Source organism: Aegilops tauschii, chromosome 4, assembly GCF_002575655.3.
Source record: "Aegilops tauschii subsp. strangulata cultivar AL8/78 chromosome 4, Aet v6.0, whole genome shotgun sequence".
Classification (NCBI taxonomy): domain Eukaryota; kingdom Viridiplantae; phylum Streptophyta; class Magnoliopsida; order Poales; family Poaceae; genus Aegilops; species Aegilops tauschii.
The window spans coordinates 77,587,153-77,610,263 of NC_053038.3; the positions used below are offsets into that span (position 1 = coordinate 77,587,153).

General features: G+C 47.5%; 1 protein-coding gene across 1 annotated transcript in view; it reads left to right on the plus strand.

Moving 5' to 3' along the window:
- Positions 1 to 22,520, plus strand: part of LOC141021672 (uncharacterized) — a 41,727-nt gene extending 19,207 nt beyond the window's left edge. Inside the window, exons 2-3 of the mRNA XM_073497523.1 lie at positions 20,949 to 21,953; positions 22,241 to 22,520. Of these exons, the coding sequence (XP_073353624.1) occupies positions 20,949 to 21,953; positions 22,241 to 22,520 (1,285 nt within the window). The remainder of the gene's footprint in view (positions 1 to 20,948; positions 21,954 to 22,240) is intronic.
- The last annotated feature ends 591 nt before the right edge of the window (positions 22,521 to 23,111 follow it).

The following is a 23,111-nucleotide window of genomic DNA, read 5'->3' on the forward strand; positions in this document are numbered from 1 at the left end:
TTTACCTCTAATAATACTAAAAATTTAGGTGGCTTTGGAAGAGCTGATGTGAGTAGAAAAAGATGCACATGCAGACACGTGGGGAGCTAGGGCAGTAGAGCAAGGCTGCTTTCGAAGAACTTATACCTGAGGGTCGCCGGGATGTCGGCGGCGGCAGGTCAGATCTACGGACAATACGGCAGGGAGGAAGAACGGTCGGAGGACCTCCCGAGCCGGTGCTGTGTCAGAGAGAATGGCACGGGCAGAGGATCAGGCCCCTCCGGCAGCTGTGGGTTTCCTCCCTCGGCGGCGATGACCGCGTGAACGATGCACCTTTTAGTCCTCTACACACACCGGCCGAAGGGATCCGGTCGGATCTGTGACCAGCGGTGAGCAGAGAGAAAATGTCGCTACCGCTGTCTTGTTTATATCTGGAGAGGATGAGAGAATGAAGAGAGCAACCCTAGTAAAGCAAGCGCTCAGGCCCCTGCGTCCATATATAGTGGAGTGATTATCTTTTTTCTCTCCACAACAAGCGTTTCAATTTGTGTACGTGGCATTAAAGAAAAGAAACTCTCTATTTAAGGTGACTACTGTACGACTCCTACTTACTACTAGTAGTACTATAGTATTGTTCACTTGTGCTCCCTGCCCCTCCATTCATTGAACAACCCCACGGGTGAATAAACATACAGTAAGTACTGTATTTATATAGAACGAACAAGCTCAAACTATTTTCGCGTAGTTAAAAGTTGAGGGCGGGGCTTTTCCCGGGCAGTACGCGCGGCAGTTTCGGGTAAGCGGTTTGACAGAGAGGCGAGGAGGGTGAGCGAGTGGGGCTGTGCGATTTGACGGCGCGTTACTGCTGGAAAGATTTGTGATATGACCACTCACTATAGTCATGAATTACTGGCGCTCCGACCGGGGTGATGCCCCCCTTCCGTTCCGTGCTCTACTCTGGTGCATGACACGTCGACCCGGATGCTGGCTCTCCCACATGTCGGAGTAGTAAGAAGGAGCAAAGAATGATGCAGTATATACTAGTACTATACTAGAGTACTACTCAGGTCGGAGGAGTGCGAACCACGGCAGCCCAGTGAACCAGCAGCGCGAACCACGATAGCCCACTGAACCAGCAGTAGAAAACAATGCGGTGATATGGCCATAAAAAACAATGTGCTACGGTCCACACTGTAGCATGTACAGTAACACTCCTCTTTGTTTGGATCCCTGAGTTAGAGCTAGTTTGGGTTGAAATAGCCTCAAATTATCGAAACAAGAGGGGTTAGTTTGAGCTAGTTTGCTCTAACCCAGCTAAAAAAACTAGCCCGGTGGAGAGGTTCTAATTGGGTTAGTTATCCTCGGGCCCACTAAAAGAGAACTAAAAAATCTCCCCTGCCCGCACCAGATCGCTCCCCCCTCTCGCACGACTCCTCTCTGTTCCCCATAGGGCCGCTCGCCCTCTCTCTCCTCTGGCCGCCCTCTCCTTCCGGCCTCCGCCGCCCTCTCCCTCCGGCCTTCGAAGGTCGCCCCGCTCCCCCTTCACCAGTCGTTTTTCTCCCTCTGTCGTGCGCGGCGGCGGCGCATCTACCAGGGAGGTCGCGAGAGGGGTGAGTTTGTTCGTTCCTTCTCTGTCTCATGGCCATATCATTGATCTTGCTTGCTCTAGCGCTAATTCTGATTTGGAAAAGTAGATCCTAATCAAACTTGGTATAGATTTGTGGTGCACGCATGGAATTGTTTGATGCTGCTTGAGGAGGTAATAAATCTTTCTAGAGGCCCAAAGATTCAGGTCACCTTTCTAGGTATTTCAATTTCAGGCTTGCATTATTTCTAGAGGCCCAAAGATTCAGTTCACCTTTCTAGGTATTTCAATTTCAGGCTTGCATTATTTCTAGAGGCCCAAAGATTCAGTTCACCTTTCTAGGTATTTCAGTTTCAGGCTTGCATTATTTCTAGAGGCCCAAAGATTCAGTTCACCTTTCTAGGTATTTCAGTTTCAGGCTTGCATTATTTCTAGAGGCCCAAAGATTCAGTTCACCTTTCTAGGTATTTCAGTTTCAGGCTTGCATTATTTCTAGAGGCCCAAAGATTAAGTTCCCAGTCGGCGGCAAGCGGCCCTGCTACCCATGCTGGTGTCGACCTCAACTCGCAAGGGCTGGCGTCGGAGGGGTTCCCGGGGCTTGGGCTCTATAGAGCCTTCCTCCAGAGCGACGATGGCGAGCTCCTCCCTCGGTGCGTAAGGGGCTCTGGGCTCCCTCCCTATCGTGAATGACTTCCGTGATGAGTTAGCTCATTCTTTGTTTCATGAAGTGTTTTTTTATTTTGTGAAGCTTGATTGACGACTTGTATGTTTAAGTGGGATATCGCATTTGTATGGACAAAGTAAAAATTATCATGTTTTGCATGCTTGATTTGTATAGATGGTTCGTTTATGTCAATTGTGAGCGGGAGGAGGCCACAGAAGAGTCAGCCACACCAAGAGGGTGCTTGGATCCAAGGGACTTATTTTACTCTGACTAAAAATAGTCTCTTTAAGAGGCTAAAGTTCCAAGCACCCCTGACTAAAGAGGGGCTAAAACTAGTCTTGAGACTAAAAAAATTTAGTCAGGGGTACCCCTTATAAAATGTGGATTAGTCCTCTCTCTCCTCATTTAACTCCTCTCCTTTAACACAGACGAGTTCTGGATTGGAGGGTTTGGAGGATAATAAATGCTCATTAACTTGATTTTAGTCTCTTTAGTATTTGGATCCAAGCATGGGTGAGGCTAGCAAGTTTTAGTCCCACTACTTTTAGTCATGGAACTAAAACGTATCCAAGAACCCTCCAAATCCGGCAGGAAATAGGGTCCAAAGTAGTCAAATGATTGAGATAGAGCATTTATTGTCAATCTAACCCTGCCATCCATACACCTCTTTGGTTTAGAGTTAGTTCAGGGTTAGAATCTAACTCTAACCTCTAACTGAGTTAGAGTTCTCCTCGTCTCGGTTCATCGCCATCATACTTTCCCCATTCCTGTGTTTTCAGTATCCTGCGAATCAAAGAGGCCCTTTTTTTTGCGGGAAAAATCAAAGAGGCCCTTAGATTGGTTTCGGTCCGGTCATTTTTTATAAACGTGTTATGTCCAAAATTTAATGAACGTGCTCCGGTTTCCATGAAAATAATCCGGTTTCATGTAGTAATTCATTCATTTATTTATTCTTCTGCGGGGGGTTTGCATGTAATTCGTGAGGTCTGAAATGTAAAGTACCCGGCATATGCTCCGAGTCGTGCATGCACTACGACCCAGATGCTCTATGTCCCACATGTCGGCGAATGGGAGCACGTGGAAATAGCCTAGGAATACATATAGGAGGATAAATGCGTGAAATAATATGTACTGTGAAGCGTAGCCGCGGTTCGAAAAGGAGACCTAAAGTGATGACAGCTATAGGTTGCACGCACCCAACTAGTGGTACTAGACATACGACTAATTTTTCCCTCAAAAAAAAAGAGGCACGAGTGCTCAGTACTCCTATTCTATAAACACGAGTCCCATCTGGCAACAGCGTCCGTGCTACAGCTAGCTCTCCTCCCTCGTTTCTCTCTTCTAATTCTAAACTCGGCCGACGCCCGGTGGGCGGGGTGGGTTTGCTCAACTGCGGCCCCACCTCACAGTGAAAACGTTACGACTGGAATAAAAATGTCATATACTCCCTCCGTTCATAAATATAAGCCTTTTTAGATACTATTTCAAATGGAATACAGCATACAGATGTATGTAGACATAGTTTAGAGTGTAGATTCACTCATTTTGCTCCGTATGTAGTAGTCACTTGCTGGAATCTTTAGAAAGACTTATATTTGGGAATGGAGGGAGTACTATACTAATAAAACATTAAGGCCACGAGGCGATGTAGTGCTGGTTACAGGAGGCAGGAAGAGATGCATCCATCGACGACGTCCACCTCCTCGACTCAGGGCGCCGGCCCACCGAACGGCGCCTAAGTAGCAGCGGATTTCGTGGCCAGGTCGACGTGCTTCTGAACAATGGCGTCCAAAGATTCCAGCCGCTGGAAGAAGGCCAACGTCTTTCCGTCCTTGCTTGCCTTGTAGTGGCCTATGTAGACGATTTCCTCATAGACGTGGATGTGCAGGTCGACGGTTTCTTGCATGGCGAGGCGCTGCGCGGCGAGCGCGGCCTCGAGGTGCACATTCTTCATCGCGACCTCCGGCACCTGCAGGGCCACCAGGGCTTCAAAGAGTTCGTCACCATGGAGGCCGATGAGGGTGGCAGGCAATGAGGAGCCTAGGCGCGCGGGCTGGAGCAGTACGGCAAGGTCGTCCGCGTGCTTCTTGACGGCGGTGAACTTGCGGATGGAGTTGACCATCATGTCGTCCATGCGAGAGGCGAAGCCGGCGTCGGCGAGGGCTACGATGCCTGCGGTCGCCAGCACCATCTAGAAACGCTGCGTGGTGCGGGGCCGCAGGACGGTGCCTTGGATGATTTGGCATAGCTGACTGCCGCTCACGTCCATCGCCTCCATAGGTGCTTGTGGCTTCTGGTCACTTGGTCTTGGATTGGAGTGAGCAGTGTTGCGCAGAGACTTGGGAGTAGATGGATTGGAGTGGTGGGGCGCCTTTATTATATGAGAGTCCAAACTGTGTTGCATTCACATCGTGCTGGCTCTATTCTGCTTCTCCAATTAATTCCCTCTGCATGTAATTGAGGATGCATCATTGACCATTCAATGTCTCGGGAACCGCTACCCTCTCCCTCCTTGGCATTCAAGCACCTATGGACCCGTCGACGACGAGGTGCCTATGGTGACTTCGTAAATTTCAAGATGATAGTGCCGTGCGTGTGTGCGTTCATAGGGGTGAGTGTATGCGCGTGTATATGAGTGCTTGCGTCTGTACTGTGTAAAAAAACGTAAATGCGTGTCAAAAAGAGACTAGTCAGTATACTCAATATTGTGCACCTCGGAGAGGAAAATGATAGAACTAGTACGTATTTATTTACGGTGCAGATTCACTCATTTTGCTCCATATGTACTCCGTCTCGGTGTAGTCTAGTCACTTGTTGAAATCTCTAGAAGGGCAAATACTCCTTTCTTGTTTACAGGGCTATACTAGCAAGTAGTTGTACGTACTAGTACAATAGTGGGCTCACATAGCAATTTTGTCTCATGCAAGAGCCTGGCTATATGCGTGCTCCAATGTTCGCAACTGCAACGTTCGGTTTGTGCTTGGCTCTTCGCCTCTTCGAGAAGACGAACAATGATGTTACTACTACTGCTTCTACAGTGTCGAATCCACTGCTGCATGTCCGTCCACCGCGAGCGGGACGGATAGCTTGTTGTAGAAGTACTACTAAGCAAAAGCATGTCCTCGTCTGCGAGCAACCGCGCGCATGGGTGAGGGACAAGGCGTGTAGTAAAATCAAGCTTCTCCTCGTTGTACGAGTTGACGCGACACATCATAGCACTGGCCCCACATGCTTGCCTCTAAACTTGGCTGAAAGACCCGCAGTGTATAATATATTTGCTGCAACCTCTAACATTTACCCACCACAAATTAAAATATATGTGGCCGTATGCATCGTTCTGATGCAAAGGCCGGGGAGTCCCCCCTTTTCGAAAAAAACAAATTAAAATATATATTCCTGTCTTGACCAGATGAGCGTGCAAACTACAATCACCAGGGTGTCAGGTAGGGCCAGAAGACTTTTTTTTAAACTTCGAGACGGCCACATAGCATGGAGCCGACCCCAACGATTTTAAGCTTACAGGCACGGTACACGCTATCCTAGACTACTCTACACATGAAACTGCCACACGAGCGTCCGGGTTGCGCTTGGCTCTTCGCCTCTTCGGGAAGTCAAACAATGATGGAGTACTACTGCACTGGAGGAGTACTACAGTACGCTTCTGGCCATCTGACACCGATTGAACTGCTGCATGTCCACCGCGTGCGGGAGGGAGAGCGTGTAGCGAAAGCTTCTCCTAGTCTTGCCAGCCACCACGCTCATGGGCGAGGGAGGGACGCTCCTGCCTTTGCGTGTATGACAGGTGGGCCCGACAGGTGTGTGGCCAACCTGTCATACAGCCAAAGGCAGGTGCAGTTAAGTCCGCGAGGGAGAGGATAATCAAACTTCTCGTTGATGTACGAGTTGACCCGGCACATCAAAGCACTGCACTCGATATATTTCAATAATTTGCGTTTACCGGTGCATTAATTACAAAGCATGCATGCATGCCGTGACTCTCCTTTTGATACTTGCATGTGTTGATTTAATGCACCTTGAGATAGTATAAAATATGTGACGTTAAAGCTTTGTAATACCCCGGCCCAAGTCGAGAGATGGTTGTGCACGAGGAGGGCGAGATCATGCAGACCGAATAGGACCCGACGATGGAGCTCTCTAAGGTCTCAATGGACCTCACCGTGCTCCACTGCCCCTTGTGCCTCCGCCCCTTGACGCCTCCAGTGTATGAGGTTCGAATACACCTCGTCCGTTCGGCTGATTGAGCAAGGTGCAGGTTTCTTGATTGATGTGTTGTTCGATTGATTTCTGCAGTGCAAGGGAGGGCACCTGGCCTGCGCGGACTGCCGCGTCGAGCACCCCGGGAACCAACGGCAGTGCCAGAAGTGCGAGCGCGGCGGTGGCTTCGACGTGCGGAACACGACGGTGGACTCCGTCCTTTCGTCGGTGAGGGTGGAGTGCCCGCATGAAGGTTGTGGGCTCTACGTCACTTACCACAAGCTCGCCGATCACCAGAGCGTGTGTCCGCTCTCGCCCTGCAAATGCCCCGTTCCCATCTGCGGCTACGAAGGCCCGCCGCCGGCGCTCTACCACCACATCAGCACCGCGCGTCCCATGCCCGTGCACAGGATCCAGTACGGCAAGGTGCTCTAGCTGCAAGTGCCACTGTCGGAGCCACGGCTCTTGCTGTTCGCGGAGGAGGACCGCCGCGCATTTTTCTTGGTCGGCGGCGTGCTCGACATCGGCGCGCCTATCGCCGTGTCGGTCGTCTGCATCAGAGCGGGGGCGTCCCCACTGCCGCACTACGTGGCCAAGCTGTGGGCGAACGGCCCGCCGGGGGAGCCCAAAGGCACGACCGACGTCGTCAAGGTGGAAATGGAGGTGACAAGCAGCAAGGATCCCGGCGACGTCGACGTGCAGCAGCTGACCTTCTTGACAGTTCCGCCCAAGCTGCTGGCCGGGGCTACGCTTGTGTCCCTCCACATTCAGATTGACAAGCTCACGTCCTAAATGTTTCTACAGTGCCTTCTGTTTATCTTAGTACTATGCTAATATAGGGATTACCTTGGTCTACTTTAGCTTAAGAAATGGTGGGTTTTGGTGGCGATGCAGCAATTACTTCGACATCAGATCAGTAATTTCCAACAGTCGAACGGATATTTTGTGTCTGTTGGATATAAAGTTCCTTTGGGTAAGAAGTACTACTTGTCATCAAAATGGATAAAAGGAGATGTATGTAGACGTATTTTAGTTCTAGATACGTCCCTTTTTATCCATTTTGATGACAAGCACTCCCTCCGTTCCACAATACATGCCTTCCATTTGTCAAAATATAGATGTATCTAGACATATTTTAGTATATAGGTACATCCATGATAGAGCCAATCGGATGGTGGAGAACACTACAATTCGTAGCTACAGATGCGTGTGTGACTCCCAGATGCAGAGGCCGGGGGTCATCATCCTCCTTTTCGAGAAAAAACAGACGCGTGTGTGAGAGCTCGCCACGCGGCTATTCCTGTCGAACGCCCCATTAACCGTAAGATATGTATACGACGGTGCCAGTTATTGCACCTACACAGCAGTACTCCCTCCTTTCCGGTTTATAGGGCTTAATTCAAAAATCTCAGCAACCAAGATGGTGAGTGGTGGAATATTTTTTGTAGTTTGCAAAAGCACCTAATTAATGCTCTTGTTTTTCTCAAAAATTTATGTTTATCAATTAATTGCAATGCATGCATGCATAAAGTACATGCATTGGTCAATTTTCTCTTAATACTTGCATGCAATGATTTAATGCACCTTGGAATCTGAACATGTGTTGGGGAACAACCAAATTGAGCCTTATAAAATGGAAAAACTAAAATTTTGAGATAAGCCCTATAAAACCGGAAAGGAGGGAGTAGAAAAAGAAGTACTCCATCCGGGAATAGTGCCGCACTTCGAAACTAGAACCGTCAATAAATTTTGAGCTTGCGTCTCATCACATTCCAAATTACTCCACGCTATATTGAATTGCAAACCTGTTCACACCGATCACAACCTAAACGGTTTCCCACTTAGGAGTGTATTAGTACCACGCTATATTGAATTGCAAACCTGTTCACACCGATCACAACCTAAACGGTTTCCCACTTAGGAGCGTATTAGTACTCGGTTATAAATACTAGTATGCCAAGATGACTGCACATTCCTCCTCAACTCCTCATCCACAAAAACAAACAAGTCATTCAGCATCCTTCCCTTGCGTCTGCCATGGCCAGCGTGAGTTCTGGGTCGAGAGATTGCCACCAGGGAGAGGCGAGCATGGAAGCGGAAGCACGAGAGATGTCCCGCCTCGCTGCGAGAGCAGCCGACATGTCCCGCCGCGCGGAAGTAGCAGCACAGAGGTCCCGCCGCGCCGCTGAAGCAGCACGGAGGTCCCGCCGCGCCGTCGATGCAGCAGACTGGTCCGGCCGCGCCGCGGAAGCAGCAGAGATGTCCTGCCGCGCCGCGGCGGCCTGGGAAAATTTCTCGCGGGCAGGCGACGACTGTTATAGGCACATGCATGCGATCATCCATAGCCAGATGGATCAGATCTCCGGCTGGGCGAGGTTGCAGGACGACATGAAAGCCTCGTTTGAATAGGCTACCGGCGTCATCTGGCAACTAAGGGAGGGCAATGAGAGGCTCCGGGCCGAGCGCGACCTGCTGAGGGAGAAGATCGTCCGAAGTGCAGACCAGCAGGAGGAGACCAGTGCCTTGTTGAAGAGGACCGGCGTCATCGTCAAGAAACTTATGGACGAGAATGACATGCTCCGCAACGAGCGCCAAAGGCTGGTGGAGGAATCCGTGGATGTTCTCAATCAGCGTCTTGAGGACACGAAAGAGCTCATCGCAGCTCGCCGCGGAGACTAGTTCCCGCGGCCTGCAGCAACACATCAAGAAAGTAGAGATCAGCGAGCCAGATCCTTGTCTTCCTTCTTCTTTTGCCCTTGTGTATTTCGGGCGTAGCCGCATGTGGCTTTTTTAATTATCTTTCTAATTATGTAAGACAATTGATCGTCCTTATCTTTATGTGGAAGATCAATGTTGCGAGGCTGGAATGAAGAAAACTCTTGCTGTGGCGACCCTGGCATTGCTGTTCTTCTAGTTGCTGTTGGGCTTCCTTTAGTTTCCTGGTTTCTTTTGATGTAATAATCGGTTTAGGATGTGGATTGTGTCGTCGGTTGTGAAATGTTGGGTTCTAGCGCGGATGTTCGGCCTTTGTTGGCCTCTTGGGATGTTGCGATTTCAATCTGGTAGCTTTTAGTCCTTCGTCTTAGGCTGGAGTTGTGCTGAACTTCTTGTGAATTGTGGTGGTTTTCAGTAATGAAAATCGGAAGGGGCAAGCCCTTCTTTGATCAAAAAAGAAACTAATCGTCCTTATATATTCACCAGTCTTGCAATAAGTCGCAGTAGATGCTATATAGGTCCGTCGGATCTTACATCAAGATCCGTGCTTTCAGATTTTCTTTTTTCTCTCTTAAATCTCAGTCAAGTGAGACATAGCCACGCCATTAAACAGAGGCTCGGGCGCCATTAATGGAGACCTTGGGAGAGAGGTGGACGGTAGATGGAGGTCAAAGGGCTCTCCTCCCGATAAGCACGCGCAGGGGTCTGATCGCACGCCTCTCGTACTCAAATAGCTACCCCGCACGGCGCCTCCTAGCTAATAAAAAATGGGGATGCGTGGCGGCACGTAAATGGTACTAGTAAGTAGAACGCCCACGGTTTCAATAATACTTGTGTTTCCGATTGTAACGTGACAGCACTTGTTCCAAAATGACTTTGTTGATTGTTAATGTGTGCGCCTTCGCAAATCGGACTGCAAATTTACCACAGCATATTGGTGCCTTGTCATGGCACCAAGCCAAGTTTCATTACTTTCATGCGTGTTTTGGATTTATAGGAATTAAAAAACTAAGTTTCTTAATGTTTCCAACCCAGCCACGACGCCAAGAATTTTGAATTTCATTCCCATTTCTTGCATGGAACCTAGAAATTTACCCGAGGACACACATGTAATTTTTCAACCAACTTTGGTGCACTGGAACATGTGCTTGTATTTCAAATTTGAATTATGCACACAAAGGTGACACGTTCCCTCCCAGAACCACGAGCCTTCTTGAGAGAAGCTCCGATTTGCAAGAAGCTTATACCAAAATTTGTTCCTATTCGGCCAATTTTTTTTACCACGGCATGGTACTACCATGACATGACACCATGCCAAGTTTCATGATTTTAAAACCAAGTTTCTCAATGTTCTCGACCGAGCCACGACGCCCAGATGTTTGAATTTTATTCTCATTTTTTGCATGGGACCTACTCCCTCCTTCCATCTATATAGGGCCTAATGTGTTTTTCAAGACAGCTTTGACTATTGACAAGATTAATAGCACATGAGATGTATACTATGAAAATTATATTATTGGAAGCTCCTTTGACATACAAATTTGAAGGTATGCTTTGTGTAAGTTGCATGTCATATATTATTTCTCTAACGTTTGGTCAAAGTTAGCCTCGAAAAACGCATTAGGACCTATATAGATGGAAGGAGGGAGTAGAAATTCACCCGAGGACACAAATGTGATTTTTCAACCAACTTTGGTGCACGGGAGCATGTGCTTGTAGTTCAAATTTGAATTATGCACATTAAATGACCAAAAACTCAATTAATGTGTAAATAAGGCCAAACGAAGCCGGAATAATTCCAAAATTTAACAGGGCACTCATGTAGTTCTATGTTGCCTTTGTAAATAAACTCAAGGGGGACAACGTATATCGTTTCGCACTCAAAGGTGGCATGTTCCCTCTCAGAACCACGAGCCTTCTTGAGAGAAGCTTCGGTTTGCAAGAAGCTTATACCAAAATATGTTCCTATTCGGCCAATTTTTTTACCACAACATGGTAGTACCATGACATGACATCCATGCCAAGTTTCATGATTTTCAGACGTGTTTTGGATTTACAAGAATTTTAAAACCAAGTTTCTCAATGTTCTCGGCCGAGCCACGATGCCCAGATGTTTTAATTTTATTCTCATTTCTTGCATGGGACCTAGAAATTCACCCGAAGACACAAATGTGATTTTTCAACCAACTTTGGTGCACGAGAGCATGTGCTTGTAGTTCAAATTTGACTTATGCACATTAAATGACCAGAAACTCAATTAATGTATAAAAACGACAAACGAACCCGGAATAATTCCAAAATTTAACAGGGCACTAATGTAATTCTATGTTGCCTTTGTTAATAAACTCAAGGGGGGCAGCGTATATCGTTTCACACTCAAAGGTGGCACGTTCCCTCTTAGAACCACGAGCTTCCAAATCGGCCCAATTTTTTACCACAACATGTTAGTGCCATGACATGACACCATGCCAAGTTTCATGATTTCCCGGCGAGTTTTGGATTTACATGAATTTAAAATCAAAGTTTCTCGATGTTCTCGGCCGAGTCATGACGCCCAGATGTTTGAATTTCATTCTCATTTCTTCCATGGGACCTAGAAATTCAACCAAGGACACACATGTGATTTTTCAACCCACTTTGGTGCACCGGAGCATGTGCATGCAATTCATATTTATATTATGCACATTAAAAGTCCAGAAACTCAATTAATGTATAAAAAGGCCAAATGAACCTGAAATAATTCCAAAATTTAACAGGGCACTCATATAGTTCTATGTTGCCTCTGTAAATAAAATCAGGGGGAGGCAGCGTATATCGTTTCGCACACAAAGGTGACACGTTCCCTCTCGGAACCACGAGGCTTGTTGAGAGAATCTCCGGTTTTGCAAGAGGCTTATACCAAAACTTGTCCCAATTCAGCCAAAAAATATACGTATGAAAACAGGGTTTTGATTATCCCAAACATCTCGCTACCTAGACCAATAATGTACTATGATTTGAATTCAACATAAAATGGATACAAATATTTGAATTGGAGAGCGTATGGTACATGTAGTTCATAGTGAAATATGATTACTGCTATATGTATGTTTTCTGTTATCAAGATAATATTTAAATTATTGTATAACTTGACAACAATCGTATTCAAATGAGGAAAATTGATTCAAATTTAGTCCATATGGTAGACGACAATATATATGTTCACATGGTGGAGTAAAATGTTCATATATGATGGAAGATCATAATGTACGACTACATCAATTATAAACCGCAAGGTCACCTAACGATATATTCGAATTCAACATAACGTGGATTCAAAAATTGAAATTCGAGATCATGGCATATGTAATCATATAAAAAGGGACAATACTCTTTCTTTGGTGGGAATTGATTTGTTTTTTGTTGTTGTTGAGGGAAGTGCGAATCGATTTGGTACTGTGCAGGGTAATCTTGTTCTCCCAATTTTTTTTACATTTTCTTGTAGTTTTTTCAATGGCATCTATAGCAATATAGTAAAAGGGGACATGACTCTCTTGTGTCTTGTATGAATTGTTTTTTTACACGTTAAGTTTGTTCTGCCGAACAAGGAATCCGCACCTTGTTATCCCAAATTTTTCAAGCTCGAGTATCTTTTGTCTCACCTGCTTTGAAACTCCCGCTTCTTCAACCCGCGCCGCGCCTTGTTATCCTGAAATTTGGACGCGCGCGAGAACTCCCTCCTCATCCAAAATCGCTCCCGCAGCCCAGACACGCGAAATCCCCCTTCTACCCCTCAGCCGGAAATGAAGCTCCACGTCGCGGTGTCAAAACCGGTGGGGGTACGCTGGTAACTTACCCTACATTTCAGACAAGCGCGTCCCTAAGCTTGGCTCCCCCTCCCCCTTCGCCCCCCCATTCGTACACCGAGGCCGCCAAAACCCGCGAAACCCCACGCTCCTCCGTCGGCCTCCCGACCGCCGCCCAACCGGAGACTCTTCCCCGACTACGTCGTCCACCGCAACAGCTCGCCGTCCCTCATCCACCGCACTGGATGAGGATCCGTTGTCGATCTCGTCGTCCCGCCGGATCAGCCGCCCCGTCCTCCACCTCCAAGGAGCTTCCCCGACGTTCGCCTCGTCTATCGCGCCACCTCAATCCCCACAGCGCCGTCTTGACCTGCCCCACCGGAACCGCAGCACCCTCACCAATTCCTCCGATGAAGCCGAGGCCAACTCGGCGCCACCAAGGAGGTTCTACACTCACCGCTGCATTTTATCTGTTATTCGATCTCACGGGGCTGCCGGTGCTCGATACCGAGCAGACATGGCGTGTCTCCATCGACGGCGCCGTCGCCGGCCACATCATCCACGGCGTCTCTCCCCCATGTCGTTGCTTCCTCGGTGGCGACTTCCACAACGGCACTAGCTGCAGCTGCTCCGGCTCTCGCTCGCGCTGCGGCTCTGTTCTTGCTGTCGGTCGCGCTGCTGCACTGCTCCTGCTTTCGTTCGTGCTGCTGCTCTGCTCTTGCTCTCGCTTGCGCTGCTGCTGCTGCTGCACGACCTCCGGCAGCTACAAGAGTTGCTGCTTTAGCACTCGCTCGCGGTGCTACTGCACGACTTGCTCTGCTAGTGCGTTCCCTGCTCGAGCGTCTGCTGATTTAGATCACTGCTTCTCTGCTACTAGTGCTCGAACGCCCTAAACATCTATTGCAATGCTCTATTACTAGTTCAATCAGTTTCGACAGTAAAATTCAGTTTCGACTGTGAAGTTCATTTCTTCAGTTAAGTTCAGAGTGAACAGTACTTACAGCATCTGTCGGAGCAGCCGTGGCGCGGCTGATGCGTTTTACATCTAGCACTTTTTGGTGATGTATTTTACATCATCTATTGCAGATGATATTAGGGTCCCACTTCAGATTAACGTTGTCTGTCTTGTCATGCTTCAGCCTCGTCGCCGTACACCTTAGCGGAGCTGCTCCAATGACAGAACCGTCCATCACAGCGGAGCAGTACCCTCGGCGTCGTTTCCAGAGGCCTCGGATCTTCTTCCCCGCCTCCGACAGTCACACCAGCATCATCACCATCCTCCACGTCCAACCCAATGATGCTGAGGTCCACAAGGCTATGCCAAAGAGGTTGTACACTCGTCGCATCAGTTTGTTTCTCCATTCCTCTGTTCTTCCAATTCATGTGAGCCAAACACCCAGGTTGATTGAAATCCTATGTTTCCAAATGCTCTGTTTTGCACGTGCATTCCTATCCTATTCCTGTGTTTTTCCTGTCCCTGCGTTTATAGAATCCTCCAATTCTAAGGAGCCCTTACAGATTTACTTCATTTTCACATAGGCGTCAAAGAAAACTCTGTGTGTTATGTCCTGCTCCTGCCGTGCTGTCATCCACCCCACCTGAGGTGCACCATCGACAGAAGCGTTCACTGCAGCAGAGATCCCCCCTGCAGACTTCCTTTCGCCGACTCAGATCATCTTCCCCGTTGCCGGCAGCCACGCCAATTGCATTACCATCATCGACTGAGCAGATGAACCTGAGGACTACACAGTTCCGGAAGAGAGGTCGCAGTCTTTCGTGTTTGCTTACGTTATACATCTGTTATTATTACCTGCTACTTTATCGTTCAATCTTGAGTTTTGAATTGCCCATGGGTCTCATATCGAGCCAGCAACAAATAGTATCTGTCTACTATCTAGTTCATCTGGGGTCTTCTATGTGGTTCATGTTGGGTGGGCAACAAACAATAGATGATCCATTGTCTATCTTTTTAAACTGAAGCTATAATCTACCTGCTATCATTAGTTTTGGATCCATCCACTCGTTTGCTACCATCAGTCTTGATTTTTGCATGCACCGCTTATGCATGTCAGATATTGTACACAATCGTACTGAACATGTAGAGAAAAAGAGAAGACCGTTGCGTGCGAATATAATGTCATGCAGACGCCGCTCCATGGTGGGCGAAGTGCCCCCCCCCCTCCTGCATTTCCAGATTGTATTCCAGAGGAAGATAACTATTCAGATGGAGATTCAGAAGGAGCCGACCACGCCTGTTTACCACCTGAGGTGTTTGCTCTAACCTGGCATGCTGATGTTGGTCATATCATGCATATGGCGCCTTGCATTGCTTACATTATACATCTTATATCAGCTTAGTTTAGATTTGCTTTGTGTGAATGCCACCTGTTTGGTTTCTATATCATACTCCCACCATTCCTAAATATTTGTCTTTTTAGAGATTTCAACAAGTGACTACATACGGAACAAAATGAGTGAATCTACACTCCAAAATATGTCTATATATATCTGTATGTGGTAGTCCATTTGAAATCTCTAAAAAGACAAATATTTAGGAAGGGAGGGAGTATATGGGAATTATGCAATGCCATCTTCTTTAGCCAGGCATCATATACGTGAATCATGCAATGGCATCCTGTTTAGCCAGTCATCGTATATGTGAATTGTATTGTGCCATATTTTTTTCCATAATGTATTCCATTTGTCAACAATGTTTATACATTCATCTACTCTTCCTGTGCATCAGCCATTTGAGTCGGTCATGGGAAAATCTGGAGTCAAACAAGGTCTTCTGAGCAGTCAGTGCTACCTGTCGATGCAGATTTCTTGCTGGTTACAGATAGCTCCTCAGAGGAGGATTCAGAGAGAGATGACCAGTCGTATTCCCCCCCCCCCCGAGGTGCATGCTCTAACTTGGCTGGGTTATATTGCTCATATCATGCATATGGTGTCTTGCATTGCCATGCCATCTGCTTAGATTAGACATGCTTTGTGTGAATGCCTACTGTTTGCTTTCTATATCAGATATGTGAATTATGCAATGCCATGTTTTTCAGCCAGTTATCATATATGTGAATTATGCACCGCCATGGAGCCAGGCATCATATATGTGAATTATCTCATGCCATCTTTTTTTCATTATGTATTCCATTTGTCGACAATCTGTGTATATTGAACTACTCTTCATGTGTATCAGCCATTTGAGCCGGTTATGGAAAAATCTAGAGTGAAAACAAGGTCTTCAGAGCAGACAATGGTACCTGTTGAAGCATATATCTCGATGGTTACAGGGAGCTCCTCAGAGGAGGATTCAGAGACAGATGACCAGTCTTATATCCCACCTGAGGTGTATGCTCTAAGTTGCAATGTTTATATTTCTCATATGATGCATATGGTGTCTTGCATTGCTTAGTTTAGACATCATATGCACAATATTGAATTCTATTTGCTTAGTTTAGAGATCATACATGCGAGTGCCAGCTGCTTAGTATATGAATCAATTATGTCAATTATATCATGCCATCCTGTATACTTAGACAACATGTATGCGAATTATTTCATCCCAACCTATTTTAGAAAGACATCATATAGTTTTGTCATGTCATCCTGTTTAGGTACTCATCATATGTTGAATTATGCCATTATATCCTGTTAAGTTATCCATCATATATCTGAAACTGTGTCATGCTATCCTGTTTAGTTAGGCATCATATATGTGAAATTGTGTCATGTTGTCCTGTTTGGTTAGACAACATATATGTGAATTACCACATCTGTCTATCATACAATGTCTGTACGTTCAATTTCTTTTCTTGTTTATCAGCCATTTGAATTGGAGGGAGTGATGGCAGTATCTAAGGGAGCAAAAACCCGTTCTTCACAAAAGACAGTGCTACCCGTCGATGCAGATAGAACCATGGTTGTACTGGCCCACAAACTAGCCCCACCACACATAATCGAGACTCTTCCAGATTGCACACTTACACTGTTGGGCGGAGAACCAGCTACAACCCATCTAACCGCAACCCCAGCGGATAGTAACCCACTTATAGTTGACAAAGCACCATGTCCACCACAGAGTACCCCCACACGAGCAGTTTGTAAAGCTACTGCAGTGCCCAAAGCACGAAGACCACCACAGCTAACCCAAACTCCACGTTTAAAGCAGAAGAGCAACTGTTCTCAGGTCAGATTCCATAGCTATGGTCCATACTCCTTTGCTGTTGCATCACTGTATTTACTCATACCAACTACTTTCGAATTTGAAGGATCCAATTGAAACTCCAATGGCGCAACAGGTATGTTTTAAACCTATTTCTTTAACTGGATTGTTGTTCTAACTTCTTGCTCTATGTTGATTTCAGTTTAAGTTGTATAAACAGTTATGTTCTCATGTGATGCACATTACAAGTGCTGCCAATGCTGTGTAGTTTCTCACACTTATATTCTGTCTATGCTGCTGTGTCTTAAAAATATATGAGTTGAACTGTGTCTCTATCTTGATTAGGGAACATAAACTAGAATGATATGGACAATACAGTGACCATAGTACATAGATATATGTTTGTTTCATGCTGTTATCCTGTCCACCTTACTACTGAACCGGTTTACCAAAATGAGTTTCGTATACTACAAGCTAAACTTGTGATGTGTCTGCTTGTTTCTCTTGTAGTATGCAAACATAATATTGGAGAAGAGCACCCCACTATGCAATGGTAGAGAAAGTAATGCAGATAAGGTTCAAGATAGTGAGACAACCCTGTTGATCTCCAAGAAAGGTGATAAAAACAATCTTGTAGACAGTGAGAAAACCCCACAGTCCTGCGTTGATGTAGTGTTCGAGTTACTGGCCAGTACCGCTGGCACAAGCTCTTCGAACTCGCTGTCTGAATCACTTCGGCTTCTTCAGTCTCAGCTACAACCTGAAAGGCATCAGTCAGCTGTGCTGCGGCAAGAAGCCGAAGGACTGAGGAAGTCCCTGCAGAATTCAGATGCGTACTTTCTTGTGCAACAGCAAGCGCTGGAGGATTTAAGCGCCAAACAAGAGAAAGTTAATAAGCTTGCTAAGCATCTTGCCAGCATTATGGGTACCCAGGATATTGTTTCTTGAACTCTTCTGAAGTGGTTTCAGTTCTGGACTTGTTTTGCTGCGGTGTTTATATGTTGCTTTGTTCCCTATATTTTCACTCGTGGCGAACTTTGATGCCTAGTGGATGTAATATGTGTAATAGCCTAGATAGCCTAGCATAAGTTGCTTGCTTATTTATTTCCTTGTTGTCTTGTTTATTTGTTTGCTTGTAGTCAGTGCAGTTCTTTTTCCGCGGTTTGCTAGTGGCTGCAATAACCTATTTTTTAAAACTAGGCCACAATAACCATGGGCTAATATTTACTATAGTGACACTGGGCCTCCTACGGGCCGTAGAAACAGTGGGCCTTCTATGGGCCGTAGAAACAGTAGGCCTTCTACGGGCCGTATAAACAATGGGCCTTCTACGGGCCGTAGAAACAATGGGCCTTCTATGGGTCGTATCATCAATGGGCCTTATACGGGCCGTATGATCGATTGGCCAAACATGGGCCAATAACAGGCCACATTATGGCCGTAAACGGGCTAGAGTTGGAATCGTCCGTTCATGGGCCGACCATAACGGGCCATCGTTAATAGGCCGTATTTGATGACGCTATGAAAACGGCCCAACGTATTAACGGACCACAAACGGGCCGACTGTAACCACGGGCTGAATTTGGCCCACAAGCAGAAAATGACAGTACACGGGCCGTAAGTAAACGAATGCTGGAAATGAGCCCAAGAATAAATGGGCTCTGAGAAGGCCGAAAGATAACATGGGCTGGAAACGGCCCAACGGAATAACGGGCCGTTAATGGGTATAAAGTGATACACTGTTCATTACAGGCCAGTTTCACCACGGGCCATTAATGGTTATAAAGTGATACACTGTTCATTACGGGCCAGTTTCACCACGGGCCGTTAATGGGTGTAAAGTGATACACTGTTCATTATGGGCCAGTTTCAACATGGGCCGTTAATAGGCCAAGAGTTACATAGGGCCTCATATGGGCCGAAAGACGTCATGGGCCATACATGGTCCAGAAGTGAAAACGGGTTGGAATCATATTGGATGGCCCAGATGACGCTACTGGGCCTAATTCGGATAGGGCGTAACGGGCCTCGGGTTAGCGGGCTGTAAATGGGCTATATGCGAACAGGCCGTTAACAGGCTTTCCATGGGCCGGCCCACCACCTTTTGACCAAGTCAAACGGGCCGGCCTTTTCACAGGAATGGGCCTCTGTTGGGCCGTGCCACGTGTTGACGTATCATAGGCGCCTTCCGTCCAATGAGTGGATGACATCTGTCCCAACGATGAGCCGACACGTGTTTCCTCCAGCCAATGATGATTTTACACGCGGAAAATCCCCATTGGTCGGGGTTGTTAACGGGTTATCGGATCCAAAACCCGACCCGATAGCTTAACGGCGTTCCATTACGGTGGATGCCACGTGTCGGTCACGACGAAAGCACTTCTGTGACGCGCGATTTATCGTCATGGAAGTGGACACTTCCGTGATGATAATTTTGGCAATGTCATGGAGCACTTCTACAACAGCACAGGTATGACTATCTTGATTCTGTCATAAATTTTTCATGGATGTACATGCATGACAGAAAACGCGACCTACTGTGACAAACACGCATCATCACGGAAGTCTATTTTTTGTAGTGCCTAGGGGAGTCGACGAAATATTCATCCAGCCGCCGCAGAGTCCAAAACCACCAGATCCAATCAAGACACCATCTCGGATGGGGTTCACCACCTCCATTGGTGCCTCTTCGATGATGCGTGAGTAGTTCTTTGTAGACCTTCGGGTCCGTAGTTAGTAGCTAGATGGCTTCCTCTCTCTCGCTGAATTCTCAATACAATGGTCTCTTGGAGATCCATATGATGTAACTCTTTTTGCGGTGTGTTTGTTGGGATCTGATGAACTTTGAGTTTATGATCAGTCATATCTTTTTATATCCATGAAAGTTATTTGAGTTTCTTTGATCTCTTATATGCATGATCTCTTATAGCCTCGTATTTCTTCTCCGATATTTGGGTTTTGTTTGGCCAATTTGATCTATTTATCTTGCAATGGGAAGAGGTTTCCGGTAGTGGGTTCGATCTTACGGTGCTTGATCCCAGTGACAGAAAGGGAAACGACACGTATGTATCGTTGCTACTAAGGATAAAAATATGGGATCTATATCTACGCAATAGATAAACGGATCTTGTCTACATCATGTCATCGTTCTTATTGCATTACTCCGTTTTTCCATGAACTTAATACACTAGATGCATACTGGATAGCGGTCGATGTGTGGAGTAATAGTAGTAGATGCAGGCAGGAGTCGGTCTACTAATCTTGGACGTGATGCCTATGTAATGATCATTGCCTGGATATCGTCATAATTATTTGAGGTTCTATCAATTGCCCAACAGTAATTTGTTTACCCACCGTTTGCTATTTTTCTTGAAAGAAGCTACTAGTGAAACCTACGGCCCCCAGGTCTTCTTTCTCATATATTTGCTTTGCGATCTACTTTTCCTTTGCATTTTTATTCAGATCTATTAAACCAAAAATAAAAAAAATACTTTGCTGCACTTTACTTTATTTGTCGTCACGCAATTTCTGGCATCGTTACCCGAAAGGGATTGACAACCCCTTTAACACATCGGGTTGCGAGTATTTGTTATTTGTGTGCAGGGGATGTTTACATTGTGTTGCTTGGTTCTCCTACTGGTCTGATAACCTTGGTTTCATCACTGAGGGAAATACCTACCGTCGCTATGCTGCATCATTCCTTCCTCTTTGGGGAAATACCGACGTAGTCCTAGCAGACAGGAGCTTTCTGGCGCCATGGTCAGGGAGCAATCAGCAAGGCTTGCGTCAAGGTGACCCCGTTTCCCCCATGCTTTTCAACATTGTGATCGACACTCTCAATAGCCTGCTCCAGCATGCCGTCAGCAACGGCATCCTTCGCCGGCTCACTACCAGGCATGCGGCGTCTAGCATCTCCCTCTTCGCCGACGATGTCGTGCTCTTCTGCCATCCCGACCCGGCCGAGTTGCGCACCATCCATGAGCTCTTAGACACCTTTGGCAACGCCTCTGGCCTTCAGACTAGTTTTGCCAAGTGCTCGGCCACGCCTATCAGGTGCCCTCCCGAGATGTTGCCTGACATTGCTTCCACGCTGTCCTGCCCCATCAAGCACTTCCCGATCAAATACCTTGGCTTGCCATTGTCCGTGCGCAAGGCCTCCTCCTCCGACTTGATGCCCCTGCTAGCCAAGCTCCTCCTCAAGCTTGCGACATGGAAGGCCACGCTGCTCAACCGAGGCGAACGGCTCGCGCTCGTGCGGCATGTCCTCACCGCGATGCCAACCCACATCCTTACGACCATGGTTGTCTCCAAACCCATCTTGAAGAAGGCCACGCGCATCATTAGCGATTTCCTCTGGCAAGGATGTAAAGACGCGCGCACTGGCTGCTGTCTTGTCAGCTGGGCCAAGGTCTGCCACCCTGTCGAGCTGGGTCGCCTGGGCGTGCGGGGCCTGCACCGCGTCGGCATCACGCTGCGCACAAGATGGTTGTGGCTGCAGGCCACGGACCCGACGCGCCCATGGCGGCACCTGCACCTGCCGTACGATCGTGAGGTTCAGCAAATCTTCCGGGCCTCTACGGTTTGGACGCTAGGCGATGGTGAAACTTGCAGGTTCTGGACGGATCACTGGCTACACGGCCAGTCCATTGCCGAGATCGCTGCCGCCCTCGCGGCCATGGTCCCGCGCAGAAGGAAGCGCACGCGCCTTGTTAGCGACGGCCTGCGTAACCAGGGCTGGATCTCTGACATTGCCGACGCCATTGGCCCGCTGGCCACGCTCGAGTACGTCGATCTATGGCGCCGCCTGCGGCTGGTCTCCCTCTCCTCCACTCCGGATGCATTTACATGGTGATGGTCTTCGAAGGGTGTATACACTGCCAGCTCTTGGTACACCGCCCTGTTCGTTGGCTTAACAACAGCGCCCTTCCGGAAACTCATCTGGCGCAGCTGGGCACCGCTCAACGTCAAGTTCTTTCTCTGGCTTGCTTCTCAAAACCGATGATGGACGGGGATGGCCCGCTTGGCACGCCGTGGCCTGCCACACCCTGCCGCCTGCTAGTTCTGCGCCCAGGACGATGAAACTCTGCACCACATCCTTGCTGGTTGTGTGTTCGCGCGTATCACTTGGCATGAAGTTCTTTCCTGGTGCAGACCGCCGATTGCGCCCCGGATGGCCAAACTGAGCTCTTCGACTGGTGGTCCGCGAGCGCTCTGGCCGCCTCATCCTGCCTCCGCAAGGGCTTTGCTTCTTTGGTCACCATAACAGCCTGGGCCATCTGGAAGCACCGGAACGGCATCATCTTCGATGGCCTGCAACCTTCCAGTGGTGAGCTCCTGAACACGATCGAGACCGAGGCTAGACGTTGGGCTAGGGCCGGCGCCCGAGGATTAGATAGGATCCTCCCTGTAACCTGACCTCTGTACTTTGGGGCTGAGCAACCCCCTCTCTCTGGCTCACCGGTCTCCCTAATGTCGCCTCTTAGTGTACGGCTATTAGGGATACCAACACTGTATTCTATCACTCTTCTATCAATGGAATGATACGCCACAACGCGTATTCGCGAAAAAGAACCACTCGAGCAATCATCCTGCTTGGCCTACGGGAGTTGTGAAAGCACATGAACGTTGTGGTCTTCGATGGTGTCACCCCATGGATTGCCAAGGTCATGCGTCGGGTGGAGCAGGAAGGGCGTGCGTGGTGGAATGTAGGGCTCCTGAAGGGCAATGTAGAGGGTTTCTTTGCACAGTTGAGTGCGTGGAATAGGCGTGAGTAGTCCTGAATGTAGAGTGTGAGTGTGGAGCAATTGTTAGTAGAGGTAACATGTAATTTGTACTTGTCACACCGGTGGAGGGCTCTTCATGCCTTTTCCCCTCTTATATAGAATAGTACGCATGCTATGCATACTCGAGAAAAATTACCCTCAGTTTTCTCAAAACCTGTTTTAAGAATATTTTGTAGAAAATCAGGTTTTACTAACAATCTATTAAGAAATCACTTGTAGAAAA